The 16,027-nt window shown below is 37.2% G+C and overlaps 1 protein-coding gene across 6 annotated transcripts in view; it reads right to left on the reverse strand.

Annotated features, from left to right (window-relative positions):
• The window catches only part of DIAPH2 (diaphanous related formin 2), a 927,958-nt gene that overhangs the window by 357,139 nt on the left and 554,792 nt on the right, over window positions 1–16,027 (reverse strand). For all 6 annotated transcript variants that reach the window (XM_026452159.2, XM_026452160.2, XM_026452157.2 and 3 more), the window contains one exon: window positions 3,793–3,917. In XM_026452159.2, the coding sequence (XP_026307944.1) occupies window positions 3,793–3,917 (125 nt within the window). The remainder of the gene's footprint in view (window positions 1–3,792; window positions 3,918–16,027) is intronic.

The following is a 16,027-nucleotide window of genomic DNA, read 5'->3' on the forward strand; positions in this document are numbered from 1 at the left end:
TTGCATTGGGAGTTATACCTGATATAAATGACGAATTGATGGGTGCTGACAAGTTGATGGGTGCAGCACACCAACATGGCACAAGTATACATATGTAACAAACCTGCACGTTATGCACATGTACCCAAGAACTTAAAGTATAAAAAAAAAAAAAAAAAAAACATTTGTAGTAAGTCAAGGATGTGTGGAGTAACCATTAAAATGGTAAAAGGAAACAAAACAAAACAAAAAAAGATTTGTAGTAAGTCAAGGATGTGTGGAGTAACCATTAAAATGGTAAAAGGAAACAAACAAACAAACAAAAAAGATCGACTCCTGACCTAATCAGTTATGTTATCTATAGATTACAGGCATTGAATAGAAAAGCACTGTGAAAATCCCTATCCTGTTTTGTTCTGATCTAATTACCGGTGCATGCAGCCCCCAGTCACATATCGCCGGCTTGCTCAATTGATCATGACCCTCTCACGTGTACCCTGTTAGAGTTGTGAGCCCTTAAAAGGAACAGGAATTGCTCACTCGGGAGCTCGGCTCTTGAGACAGAAGTCTTGCCGATGCCCCCGGCCGAATAAACCCCTTCCTTCTTTAACTCAGTGTCTGAGGAGTTTTGTCTACAGCTCGTCCTGCTACCATACTTCTGCACAACTGCCCATAAAATACATGGTTTTTCCCTGTTTCTTTGAGTCTTCTTTTATGGAGGTTTCTGTGTCACATAAAACTCACATTAAATAAATTTGTATGCTTTGCTCTTGTTAATATTGTATTATAGGGTGTCAGCCATGAACCTTAGAATGGGTCAAGAAACATTGATTTTTCTCTCCCATACCATCTAATTTTTTCTGAGTCAGAACAAACAACCAATTTTGGGTATAGAAAGGAAGAAAGAGGTGATGAGTTTCCTTTTAAAGCCATTGGCCCCAGCAGGCTAGAAATAGCCTTGGAAAGGTTTTTGTTTGTTTGTTTGTTTGTTTTTGGTTTTTGCCTATTTTTTTCTGACATTTACTTGTGGAGCTGTGGATCCTCTCTCCTAAAACTGATTATACTTGACAGCATGCTCTATAAAGCTGATTCAATGATACTCACATTTGTGAGATTTATATGAAGAAAAGTTTTATAACTATAAGCACAGCCTAACACTGTTTGACAGTATCATTTTGAAGTGCTAAGTAAAAGCAAGGGCTTGGACTAGATGATCTTCATTATCTCTAGCTATAATACTGTGTAATTCAACACACATTTACTGAGTGCCTATATTGTGCTAGGTGGTAGGCATTGTGGTGGGCATATAGTAATTAACAAACCATACATAATCTCTCCCATGGGGACAGCAAGACAGAGAACATACACATGTCAGACTGTCAGCAGCCTGAGGTCAAGTTTTCTATCATCTTGTGTACTGTTCAATTTTCATGCCTGGCAATGTCTAGCATATTGTAAGTGTTCAATCAAAATTGGGAAAGAGTAAGGGTAAATATAGGGTGCTCCAGGACATAGGCTGACTTGGAGATTTCAAGATTCAACCTGCATATTCAGTTGCCCTGAAGCCATCATGCCATTACTGCTAACTATAGCACTGTTGCTATTCTGAAGTCCAAAGGCATATGAGTGCTTTTCAGCTTGTGAACTCAGTCCTCATAGAGAGATTACTGTTTAAGTAGCTAAAGTTACTTTCCATGGAAACTACTCCCATACTTGTGCCCCTAATTGTTCAATTTAAAGGGCCAGTGACTTGAAGCAATACAATGTATTGGCACTGGATGGGAACATTGGAAAGATCATCGAGTACAAAGGATCCTATACTAGAAACGGAATCATGGTTCTATTTTTAAAACAGGATCAAGTATCTCACAATAAAATATCTTTCTCTTTTAGCATTGCCAGGAGGGTAAAAAATATATATATATTAGGTAGGCACTAGAACTCATATACATACATACAATGATTATGCATTTTGTTTGTCTCTTTCTAGAAGATAGAAACACTCAATGGGTGACCAAGAAGTCTTTCAAAGGAAGAATAACTTGAGCCACAGTTTTATCATTATAATCCATTAATTCATAGTTTTTAACCAACCCAAGCCAATATTCTAATTTTTTCTCTGAAATAAATTGCTATGTATTTTATTTTGTTTCTTTAAAAACTATGATATGCAAAGTAACAGCCCCATACATTTTAATACAGTTTTCAATCCCCTTGTGGACAAAGAGTCACACTTTAGTGCCACTTAAATGAAGAATAACCATTCATGTGTAACATACAGATACAGAAGGCTCTGGATTTTCATTTTAAAGTGCTTAATTACCTGCATAAAGAGAGAAATAAAATAAGGAGTCCAGGCCAAGTTCACGAGGGTTTGAAATTACTTTTCTTTTTCTAAATGAGCAACAAAGACTCAATGTTGCAAGCTGTTGTATGGCTATAAGCCAACAGTAGAAGAAAATGTTCAAAAGAAAAAGGGGATCAGGAATTAAATTCAAATATAAGGCAAGAACCAAAATCGAAAGGTGAAAAAGGAAGTGGTGTTTCCAGGCACAGGACAATATAACATATTTGAAACAAAAAATGTAATCAGCAACAAAGTGAAACCTTCATATTAAGTATCCCAACGTGGCCAGTAATGCAACTCAAGGTTATTTTTGTGGATTCCCTGCCTCCAATCACTCACAAACTTATGTTGCCAATATTTGTATTCATGAAGGTACTCAGAATCACTAAAGGACCATACAAAACACAGTATTCATTAATGAACCAAAACACTGAGAGTTAAAAATTTTTTTTTTTACATAAATCTAAATTGCCATTCTTAGGTAATTCAAGTTCAGCACTGTAACTTTCAAGTTGGGCAAACAATAAAGCATATCAGAAAAGAAAAAGGCAATAGATTTAACCTTGAAACAAGGTGACTGCCAAATAGTTGTTGAAGGAATTTACTTATTATCAGATAAAGAATTTACAGTATTTATTCCCTCTAGAGATATAAAATGGTGAATCAATCTGCAGTTCAAGATATTTATTTAAACCCAGAGGAGGAGGATATGGCTTTAAGTTTTGAAAACTAAAATAGAAAATTATAAAAAAATCAGTTCTAATGTAGTTTATCTTTAGACACCAGATTTAACATTAAACAATTCAAGCTAAATGCTATTTCTCAAGTTTTCCTTTTATATATTTTTAAGATTTATATGAATATACTGCTATAAACTAGAAGTTTCAAAAAATGTTTATTTAACAAGAAATGTTTAATGTTATACAGATATCTACTATAATTTATGTAAATATATCATCTACTGATCAGTTCGTCTATCCATCCAACCATGTATCCATTTATTCTTCACAGTCCTTTCAGTCTAGTGATATTAGTTATCCTCTTATTGTCCTTGAAAATGCACACATGCCCTCAGAAAATGTATACACACACACACAAAAAAAACTCAGACAAAAAAAACCTTCTGTTGATCATTTACTTTAAACATTTGGTTATATAAAAATATTCTGTTTTGTTTTGTTTAGGTTTCATCAAGCCTCTTAAGACTTACCTTGCATATCCTGTGGGCTTTCAAACGGAATTCTTCTTTGAGAAACGGCATTTTAAAAAAATCTAATTGTTCCCTTGCCTACTGGTTGAAAACATCATGAAACAAAATTTATGCTACTAATAGAAAAACAGCCTATACACAAATTCATCCAGATGTTGTGAAAAGACTAGTAAATCTAGAACTAGCCACACAGTTAGTAAACAGACAGACATAAAGACTAAAAACTAGACAAAATGCTTAAATAAATAAAGGATATGGTCATCTTTTCCACAAACTTATCGTGTTGATTTTCTGCTTGGGGGAATTTCTTGATGTCACGTTCCAGATGAACAATTTGTTGTTCCATTGATGCAAGGTTGCTCTTGAGAATTTGAGCTGAAACTAAAGAATAATGTGCAAAGGATTTAGAATATTTTACCAGGTGTTCCACAAAACATCTAAAAGGAGACATTACCAGTTAAAGTCTTTTTTTAAAAAAATGTGGGAAATAGTTCCATGAAGTCAACTCACATTTTTCTGAATTACTGCTCATAATAATTCTACTCTCCATGAAATAAATGAAAATGTGTAATATAATATACCAAATCATCATGTTTAATATGGGAATGTCACCATTTTACTCAGCCATTAGTTCAAATGAATCCATTTCAATTTAAATTTATTGATGGAATTCCTAATATTTCATTCTTTAAAATCTAATTTGAAGATTAAAGAAAAACTAAGGTTCAAAGAGATGTTATTAATGCATGTTCTTAGCTCTATAAATGATTTAAGGTTAAATTATATAAAAGAATCAAATTTTTTCTTTTGTAGTAGTATCCTGATTTTTATAAACCAATATCTATGGTAAAAGTTCCCATCTCTAGTACTTTTCAAAGAGAAGTGAAAAATAACTGTTGATACAGAAAGATGATTTAGAGCAAACCCCAGCAAATACAAATGAACGAACATACTCACAAAGATTCAGCCTGCCCTCAAACACTATCATTAGTTGCTGTAATTACCCCTAACATTCTCTGCACCTTCCTTTTTCTCTCACTGACAAGTACTAATTTTAAGTATTGTATTCAAACTGCTCTTAAATACAAGCACATTTTTCAGATCTGTCAGGAGACTGTCTTTTTACCGGGTAATTTTTTTTTTTAACTTGCAACTATTTTATAGATACTCTATTGCTGCACAACTGCCAATTATGTATGAAAACACTTCTATCAGTATCAACAGCATTTGGCAAGATTCTAGTTGCAAAGATGAGGTAAGTGTTATAATTTGATAGATTGCCTGTGACATTGGTTTTTAAATCCTGGCCTCTGAAATACTGTTATTTTCATTAAAGGACCATGAAACATAAATAGAAAAATACTATGATTCTTTCTTTTTTTTTTTTTTGAGATGGACTCTCGCTCTGTCGCCCAGGCTGGAGTGCAGTGGCCGGATCTCAGCTCACTGCAAGCTCCGCCTCCCGGGTTTACGCCATTCTCCTGCCTCAGCCTCCGGAGTAGCTGGGACTACAGGCGCCCGCCACCTCGCCCGGCTAGATTTTTGTATTTTTTAGTAGAGACGGGGTTTCACCGTGTTAGCCAGGATGGTCTTGATCTCCTGACCTCGTGATCCACCCGTCTCGGCCTCCCAAAGTGCTGGGATTACAGGCTTGAGACACTGCGCCCGGCCTTTCTTATTTTTAAGCAAAGTTAGTCTTATGCAGAGACATATCAGCATTACAATGAAAAATTCAAGAGACTGCCAAAATCAACCCCTTGGCAAATTTCAGCCAAACTGTTCAGATACAAATTCATCATGTTGACGGGCACATCTTTATAACTCAATGAGGAGAAAACACCTTAAATATACATGGAAGTTCAAGAGACTAAAAATCAAACACCAACACTAAAGACTACTTTTTTTCTATTAATCTGTCAGTTTTAATAGCTCTGTCCAATTTAGTTCCATTTGTTTAGATCTGACAAGCTTGGAAATTATTCTTTATTGCAGAAGAGAGTTTTATCAAAAATTTGATAATGGTTCACCAATCATTGCTTGCTTTATTTAAAGGATGAGTTTGCTATGGAAGAAATAATTCTCTCTGATTTTAAAATTGAATTATTTCACTTAGGTTTCTCTGCTATATTCTAATTATTCAAAAGGTTTCTCCTTTCCCACTTGGTTGATTGAAAAAGTGAAGACAGGCCAAGTGCGGTGGCCCACGCCTCTAATCCCAGCACTTTGGGAGGCCGAGGCGGGCGGATTACCTGAGGTCATTAATTTGAGGCCAGCCTGGCCAACATGGTGAAACCCTGTCTCTACCAAAAACAAAAAACAAACAAACAAAAATTAACCAGGCCTGGTGGCAGGTGCCTGTAATCCCAGCTACTCGAGAGGCCGAGGCAGAAGAATCGCTCAAACCCAGGAGGTGGAGGTTGCAGTGAGCCAAGATTCTGCCACTGCACTCTAGCCTGGGAAGCAAGAATGAAATTCCGTCTCAAAAAAAAAAAAAAAAAAAAATGAAGATAAAACATTGACCAGTCACTTATGTTAGTTAGGTTACACGGACATGGTGAAGTTCAGGGCACATTACCCAAAAATATGGTACCTTGGCATATTGAGTATTTTAAGCTGAAGAACTTTTAGAAATGATACCTGCAGGAAGGACTATCTGATCTTTCCTGGGCACAGGTCTTAAGACCCTCATGTAGGCCCCGTGTGGGGGCTCACATCTGTAATCCCAGCACTCGTGGAGGCCAAGGTGGATGTATTGCTTGAACTCAGGAGCTCAAGGTCAGTTTGGACAATATGGCAAAACCCCATCTCTACAAAAAATATAAAAATAAGCTGGGCTGGACGTGGTGGCTCACACCTGTAATCCCAGCTCTTTGGGAGGCTGAGGCAGGAGGATCACGTGGGCCCAGGAGTTCGAGACCGGACTAAATCACATAGTTAGACCTTGTCTCTACAAAAAATAAAAAAAAAGAAAATGAGGTGGGAGGATTGCTTGAGTGCAGAATTTGAAGCGGCAATGAGTTATGATGGCATCACTGTATTCCTGCCTAAGTGACAGAGTGAGACCCTGCCCAAATAAATACATAAATAAATAAATAAGGTGGGTGCGATGGTATGTGCCTAGTCCCAGCTACTTAAGAGGCTGAGTTAAGAGGATTGCTTGAACCTGGGAGGTTGAGGCCGCAGTGAGTCATGATCATGCCACTCTTCTCCAACCTGGGCAACACAGATTGATCCCTTCTCTTAACGAAAAAAAAAAAAAAAAAAAAAACCCCAATGGCAAAAACTTTTTCTTTTTTTTTTTTTTTTGGAGACAGAGTCTTACTCTGTCGTCAAGCTGGAGTGCAGTGGCATTATATCTCGGCTCACTGCAACCTCCGACTCCCTGGTTCAAGTGATTCTCCTGCCTCAGCCTCCCAAGTAGCCAGGATTACAGGCATGTGCCACCATGCCCAGCTAATTTTTGTATTTTTAGTAGAGACAGGGTTTCACCATGTTGGCCAGGATGGTCTCGATCTCCTGACCTCATGATCCACCTGCCTCGGCCTCCCAAAGTGTTGGGATTACAGGCGTGAGCCACCATGCCGGGTCTGAGAGCTAACTTTCCTATGTGCACCCTGAGGAAACCAACATCCTTATCTCTGAAGACAAAGGGACATAGAAATCTGAACAAATAGGTCTTGCTAAATTTCTCCCAGTTTATTATACTTAGCTCATACTCTTTCTTCTTCCTATCATATTTTTCCACACCTCTCCATTCTTCATCAAATATACTATAGAAAACACTCAGGTTTAACTGTTTCTTTGGATCTTCATTTCCCTATGAATGCTGCCTCCCAAGTTATATAAAACCTAAATAAATTTGCATTCTTTTCTTGTGCTAATCTGCCTTTTGGTATAGAGACTGTGGCCAATGAACCTAAAATGGGGAAAACGATAAGTTATTTTTCCTCCCTTACATTAGAAATAAACTCATGCTAACTTTCTGTAATAAACAAAATGTGCTCAAAGGCCAGGTTTAGGTCACAATAGTAACAGCACTAGTAAAAAGGGGATGATGATGATAATGACTTCATCTTCTAATAATTCAATACAAAACTAGCCTAATCAAACCGCTACACACACAGCAGTCTACATATGTCAAGTAATAAGTGAGAATATATTTTAACCCAGGGAAATTGCTTTTACCCTAAAGTTGCATTCTGAATAAATTAGTATTTCTCTGAACATCTGTCCTCCCCAATTTCACATGTATAATCTTTAGTCCTCTATAAATCTCTCCAGAGCGCTACTCCAAATTCTCTACCATTTCATATGCACTTTTTGTTTGTTCAAGTGATCTTCCACCTATCACCTTCTGCTTTGAATAAGAATTGTTTTTTGTCTCATATACATCAACAACAGTCTCCTTTATAAAACTCCAAGCTGCCTAATGGTAAGATCTATATTTGATTTTTTGCTTTTCCCTCAGTACTTATCACTGTGCTCAGTATTTATCACTCAATAAATATTTATTAGATGAATATGTACATTTCAAGAAGTTTTGGCTCACATTTAAATTTATGTCTACTTCCACAACTGAAAGTACAGGGAGAGGGGTTAGATATAATCATAATAATTTGAAGTTACCATACCAATTATTATATAAGTAGAGAAAGAGAGCAGGGAGTTGAAATCTGTCTAGCAATATATAGAGGTGGTTCGGCAGATGCTTAGACAAATGGGAATGTGAGGAAAGGGGAAAAAGTTAAAAAAAGTAAAGGGTATCTTTCTTTATTAGGCTCTTCCGTTCTTCCTCTCTAATGAATTATTCATATTATGCCTGAACAAAAGAGAATTAAATATTGGAGATGTAATAATCTGAGAATTCTAGCTTATACAGAAATTTATGACTGCATTAAACAATGTCATTATGTAAAGTGTTTATCCTTCCATTGGGGGAATTATGTTATCTTTGAGGTAAAAGTGACATTAAAGGAGATTTGGACCAGCGTCTTAAATTTGAAAAACTCAGGTTACAGAGTATCACAGTCCAAGTCCCTGTAAAACACAGCCTAAGTTACAGCTTACTTGTTAAGGCCTTTTTGGGGTGAGCGAGATATAATCCCAGAGAAACGGGCATGAGGGAAAGACAGCAAATACAAGAGGGTAAGTTCCAGAACTTGTCATAGCTTTACCAAAAAAAAAAAAAAAAAAAAAAAAAGCTGGTTGTTTAGTGTCTCAGGTTGTCTCTATCAGGGCTGACTTCATGGATATGCAATCTGTGCAGGTTCATGGATATGCAACCTGTGACTTCATGGATATACAACCTGTGCAACCATGCTGCAAAGGGCCCAAGCACTTTGTTTAATACTTTGTTGTCATTTTGAAATTCTTAATAATTTTTGCAGTGGGGTGCCACATTTCATTTTGCACCCGAACCCAAAAATTATCTAGTCAGTCCTGGTCTCCAGATAAAACAAATGTAACTTAGAAAAGTTGTTTACAGGCCAGGTGCCTTGGCTCACGCCTGTAATCCCAGCACTTTGGGAAGCTGAGGCAGGTGGATCATTTGAGGTCAGGAGTTTGAGACCAGCATAGCCAACATAGCGAAACCCCGTCTCTACTCAAAATACAAAAAAATTAGCTGGCCACGGTGGTGCCCGCCTGTAATCCCAGATACTCGGGAGGCTGAGGCAGGAAAATCACTTGAACTTGGGAGACAGAGGTTGTAGTGAGCCGAGATCGTGCCGCTGCACTCCAGCCTGGGCAACAGAGTGAAACTCTGTCTCAAAAAGAAAACAAAAAAAGAGTTGCTTAGAGGAGACAGTGAGCAATTCATTTACCTGCTTACCCCTTAGCATCTCCTGTTCCTTCACTGGTGAAATTGTTTCTAGCAGTGTTAACTTCCCACTATGGCTGAGAAATGAGTAGCCTGGGTTTGGAGGTGGGAGACGGCAAAGGAGTGTCCAGTGAATCTAGGGTGTTGCATATATTAGATCCAAAACAGAGTATTCCCTACATCCTAAGTGCCTTATTCAATTGTTGACAGTTGATATCATTAGAATTTTTTTATTTAGTCATAATGAAAATCAGCCTACTTAAACTCTTATCTATTACTCCTAATTTTGCCTCATAGCAGCACTGAACAAGTCTACTACCTATTTTACAAGAAATGTATCAGTTGAATATTCTTAATCTACCCAGCCTATATATACCCAGTTCCTTCAACTAGTCCTTTTGTGGTATAAGAATTAGTCATTACTGGCTGGGCATGGTGGCTCATGCCTGTAATCCTATCACTTTGGGAGGCTGAGGCGGGCAGATCACGAGGTCAGCAGATTGAGACCATCCTGGCCAACATAGTGAAACCCCATTTCTACTAAAAATACAAAAAAATTAGCAGGGCGCAGTGGCGGGCACCTGTAGTCCCAGCTACTTGGGAGGCTGAGGAAGGAGAATCGCTTGAACCCGGGAGGCAGAGATTACAGTGAGCTGAGATCGCACTACTGCACTCCTGCCTGGCCACAGAGCGAGACTCCATCTCAGGGGGGGAAAAAAAAGAATCAGTCATTACTTAAGTTCTTAAGTAATAACCAACATTTACTGAGTACTTACTATATGCTAGATATTATTCTAAGTAGTGTTATGTATTAACTCATCTAACACAAAAATTCCATAAGGTATGCACTACTCTTAAGGACAGGTGAAAGTAATGTCATCTCAGGACATTGTAAATGCAAAGCAGTATTTCTGGAGCCTGGAAGGCCAGCATCTTGAAATAAAATCTGTACCCTTTATCATTCATTGGCACAAGATCATGTTACTTATATATGCAGCTGTGGCAGAACTGGATGGGACAGGAATGGTTTTAGGAATCAGACAGACCTAGGTTCCAATCTCAGCCATACGTATTACTAGCTAGGTTATCTTAAGTCAATGACTTAGCTTCTCTAGGCCTTCATTACCTGATTTGCAAAATGATGATGATGATATCTTCCTTAAAGAGTAGTCATTTAGGTTAAATGATTTGATAAATATAAAGCACTTATTATTATACCTAGTACATAAATATTCATTTTATATTTCACTATTCTCTTTCCTACGCCCTGCCTTCCAACATACACATTCCCATTGTATACATGCTACCACGAATTAAACAATTTAGATGTAATCTAAGGGAAAAAAAAATGCAGACATTTCCAACCTGCTACCCCTACTATGGCCTAATTTAACGTAATACTGGTCTTTTTTCTAATAAAGAGAACGAAACTTAGATTCTGTTTTCTGTGTTTAGATTTTACAGGATACATGGAATTTTAGGTTCGGGAACTAGTGACAATTACACTAATCAACAGCCAGTTTATCAGATTTATTAGCAAGTTCCAAATTTAAATAATATTTCTGGAAATTAAAACCCATGCAATAGTCTGTATTTCCTTGGCATTTAAAAGTTCATTACTTTGGCTTTCTAGACTTGTCTAAAAGGTAACAGACAAAAAAAAAATTAGAAAAGAATTAATATTGGCCGGGCGCGGTGGCTCAAGCCTGTAATCCCAGCACTTTGGGAGGCCGAGACGGGCAGATCACGAGGTCAGGAGATTGAGACCATCCTAGCTAACATGGTGAAACCCCCTAGCTAACACGGTGAAACCCCGTCTCTACTAAAAACTACAAAAAAGAACTAGCCGGGCGAGGTGGCGGCGCCTGTAGTCCCAGCTACCCGGGAGGCTGAGGCAGGAGAATGGCGTGAACCCGGGAGGCGGAGCTTGCAGTGAGCTGAGATCCGGCCACAGCACTCCAGCCTGGGTGACAGAGCAAGACTCCATCTCAAAAAAAAAAAAAGAAAAAGAAAAGAATTAATATGTGTTTACCTGCCTCATTAATTGCCTTGAACACATTTGCTTCAATCTTTCTTTTTTTTTTTTGAGACGGAGTCTCGCTCTGTCACCCAGGCTGGAGTGCAGTGGCTGGATCTCAGCTCACTGCAAGCTCCGCCTCCTGGGTTTACGCCATTCTCCTGCCTCAGCCTCCCAAGTAGCTGGGACTACAGGCGCCCGCCACCTCGCCCGGCTAGTTTTTTGTATTTTTAGTAGAGACGGGGTTTCACTGTGTTAGCCAGGATGGTCTCGATCTCCTGACCTTGTGATCCGCCCGTCTCGGCCTCCCAAAGTGCTGGGATTACAGGCTTGAGCCACCGCGCCTGGCTTTGCTTCACTCTTAAGAGTTGGGAATCAATTAATGTTATGATTATTTAAATATTTAACTAGGTCTTAGCCTACACTACTTCTAATATTTCTCAGGTAGTGGGTGCATGTCGTGTGTGTGTGTGTGTGTGTGTGTGTGTGTGTGTGTGAGAGAGAGAGAGAGAGAGAGAAAGAGAAATAAATATTTTTACTAGAGGTTGCAGGGTGATGAGGGTACCTGGAGTGCCAAGAATATTTAAGTACCAGAGTGGGTTATAAATGCTTGTCTTTGCACAGCCTCAGCCTCAGGGTATATTTTTGTGCCTGTCATTATATTAGTTCACTAATATAAATTAGGGAGTCTTTAATGACAGTGCAAACATTTTCTATCTGAGTAAATTCCCACTACAGGCATTTTCAATGACTGATTAGTCAGTCTGGTAGCACTTTATTTTTTTTCTCTCATTTCATTTTTTACATCTGCTACTGAATTACTGAATCTGAATTATAACACTAAAAAATTAAATTATAGCTATCTGGTTCTTTATTACAGCTTTCTTACTTGTACTCCATAAATAACCTTTTAAGCTCAGTGTACTCTCTTGAGTTATATGTAGGAGAAACTTTCCTCACAAATCTTATTTATCTACTTGAAAAATATACATATACTTTTTCCCTGGCTTCAAGCAAATATATGATAGTGGCCTGATCCTCATTCAAAACATTTTAAATGACAGACTTTCTCTAATACATAATTTTAAGAAAAGTAAAGTATAAGATAAATATTTTAAGTAACAGTTTGAATGGAAAGACTCTTCCATTACGCAGTATATAAGAGAACAGATACGCATGCAAGAAAAAAAAAAAAAATCAGACAGTATTCCAGTGACATTCTCTAGACCATACTCAGAATGTGTAATTCTATGTAAATATAAAAGCATTTCCAGGAAGTCGTGGATTTTTTTCTGAATTAAATGTTTCTATTAATTGTAACCACTGACAAAGTAACAGAACACTTCTTACATCTTTGCTCCAAGAAAGAACAAATAAGAATTTACTCTTGCAAGTCTATATGTGAATAGGCCCAAACATGATTATACAAGTACCCTGTAATTTTCCTTAACTGAATATATTTAGTTGAAGAATTACTATCAGCGGAGCGGCATACCATTAAAGTGACTCATCCAGAAAGCATATGTAAAAAACAAAAGAACATTACAAGCATCCTGAACAATAGACACTGTTATATTCTTTCTCAAGTGCATTTATAAGTTACTTTCATTTTATATGAACGCTGTACCTGGAAATGAAGCAAATGTGTTTATACAGTAACAATAGCAAAAGCTCATCACTGTGAGCTTCTTTGGCCTTTAAAGAAAATAAATGGTAGATGGCACCCAAATGAAAAAAAATGTGAGAAAATTACTCATTTTTGGGGGGGGGGACTGTTAAAAAGTCACCTTCACAGAAAACACAAGTAGAATTCTTATTCCATAACACATAAAAATATGCATTCCAAATAGGTGTTCATAAGTACCATCATTTGCTCCTGTAACATGTGCCCTTGGGAATAAAGTGCAGGTTTTCTCAACTGGATTCATAATGTGGTCTGAACTGATGCTGATAGCAGAGGAAATCCAATAAGAAAACATGAAAGCTGCATTCTATGATTTAACTCTTAAAACTTCGCTAAGTACATTTCAATGTCTGAGTTCATATATTTGTACAAGTTCTCAGCCTGAAAACTTCAGTCTGACTGCATGTTTAAAAAAATAAAGACAGACTTCTAACAAAAAGAAAACAAGGAGGAAGGGAAAGTTTGAAACTGTCTAAGTAATAATTTGCAATAAGAAAATTCTGAAGCCTGAGCACCAAACTAACAGTAGTGGACAGACAGTCAAGCTGCCCCTTGAAGAATCCCAGTCCCTTCCCCTGCTGTCTCTTCTGCAAGTGTTATTCTGCCTGCAGCAAACACTATGCATGAATTTTTAAATCACAGGCAGAAAAACAAACTGAAATCTCCCACCCTTCTTGACAGTCTTAGCTCAAGGCCAGGACTAGGAAGTAGTAAAGCGATGCTGGATAAAGTCTTGTTGGAATAGTTTGTTCTCGTCAAGAAAAATCTTTTTAAAAAATCATTTGGTCATTTTGTAATAAAACACGCCCCACCCACCTACAACTCAAACTGGAATAATTTTAATAGGTCAAGTCTTATCGACTTGATATTGGTCTATCCTGAATTGTCTCCTCCTGGAGATTTCATTTAAATGGCTGGAATGGCATTCTTCTCAATAAAAAAAAAGCTTGTCAGGAGCTTCAAATGCTAATAAATCCTTTATGACAATCCCATACTAATGTCTTCACTTGTCAAATCTATGTAATGCATTCTTCTTTAACCTTGGAACTAGAACACTAATGATAAAAGTGTAGGTTGTCAAAGGAGGCTACTTAATACAACAATAGAAAGGCTTAAAATAAATTAGTAAAATCATGGAAAAGCAAGGACTATGGAAAATGTAGACTTGTTAACTAAAACTAGAAAGAACAAAATCCTAGTTTAAGAAATCTGAAATTACTAGTCTGTAAAATTTGGAATTTTCAGTATATGTTTATAGGTGTATTTAGTTGTAAACTACAATAATTGAGTAAACAGTACTGAAAAAAGGTCACAAAGAACAAACAGGTAGAAAACAACTTATATTCAATACTGACAAACAATGTTTTGACAAACTAGATGCGATAAATGAACACTGCTTCACACCAAGACGACTACCTGCTTATTGAATAAGCATTTACAAATGCTTTTATCTGAACAATCACTTAATGATAACTTTACTAATATACCCTTACTTCTGATAAATGATATCTTCAATAAATTGTGAAAAGATCATAGAGATTGATAAACCATTTGAATAGATACTGTCTTCCACATTACTATTTGGCAAGAATTAAGTACACGTAAATAGTGTTTCCATAAAGCTATAATGCTGTATTAAAAGAATGTTAGCCTTGTTGAGTGCAACTTTTGTGATCATGGGTAAATTTTTCATGAACTTTATTCCTGAACTCTTCAGGGAAATTAATAGGACTATATGTAGATTCTTACACTTGACAGAGTTTTGAGGAACAAGTTTAATGCATGAAGTCCACAGGTATGTAACATATACAAAGCCACAAATTTTCACCCAAGCTGAATGTAGATTGTTGAGATCAGTGCTGAGGTCATAGTGCTGAAGCCATTAGAGTCCATTCCACATTAGTGCTGCTTGGATTAGCAATATTTCTCCTGTATAATAGGGTTATAGGTCAGACAAAAGACGTTTCAAAGGATATAGTAAGCCTATGGTTGTATTTTCCTTATTTATTAACTGTGGATATTAATAGGATTACTATATGCCCTGAAATAAGAAATTGGCAATACAAACTAAAGCAATTACATAATACAATTGTAGTAGGTTTTTAAGTTCCTCACTACTGAAAGCAGTCCCTAAATAAAGCAAGTCTTGATTAGTTATCTGGGCATCATCATCTCATAAATTTATTATACTTTATGTAGTTTTGTCTACTAACAAAATAATGGATTTTTTAAAAAAAATTTGAGACGAAATTTGAGAGGTAGGTAGGGTCTTCTAGGACACTGTACGGAGTTTAGGTTTCACCTTAAGTGTAGTGAGAAAGCGCTGAAAGACTTCAAGCAGGATAAATTGATAAAATTTCTTTTTTTTTTCTTTTTTCTTTTTTTTTTTCCAGCCCAGAGGTCTTTTATTTATTTATTCTTTTAACACCTATTATGCCATGAATTCACAGGGAATAGGTTCCAGCAGCTCAGGCTCCTTCTCATGGGTTCTCACAAAGTGTGCCTCTCTGGGTGGAGCAGGCTGGCACTTCAGTTGAACCCAGGTACCTTTCTCTTTGGCTTCTTTCTTTTTCTGATCATTTTCCTTCATGCGTTTCAGGAAGCTATCTCGGCTCTTAGAGTGCTTAATGTGCTCAATACGCACATTAATTCTCTTGGCAAGAATTTTGACCTTAACTTGTTTGTTTACAACAATGCCAACAGCATGCTGGGTAACACTGTAGACTCTTCCAGTTTTGCCATGGTCACACTTGTGGGGCATTCCTTTTTGAACAGTACCCATTCCCTTGATGTCTACGATATCACCTTTCTTATAGATTTGCATATACATGGCCAAAGGAGCAACTCCATGTTTTCTAAAAGGCCTAGAGAACATATATTGGGTGCCTCTCCTCTTTCCCTTTGTGTTCATCATTTTGGCAAATTACTGGAAGATGGCGGTTCCGGCCAAAAGGTTTTTTTTTTTTTCTTAG

This window comes from Piliocolobus tephrosceles, chromosome 12 (assembly GCF_002776525.5).
Source record: "Piliocolobus tephrosceles isolate RC106 chromosome 12, ASM277652v3, whole genome shotgun sequence".
Lineage (NCBI taxonomy): Eukaryota > Metazoa > Chordata > Mammalia > Primates > Cercopithecidae > Piliocolobus > Piliocolobus tephrosceles.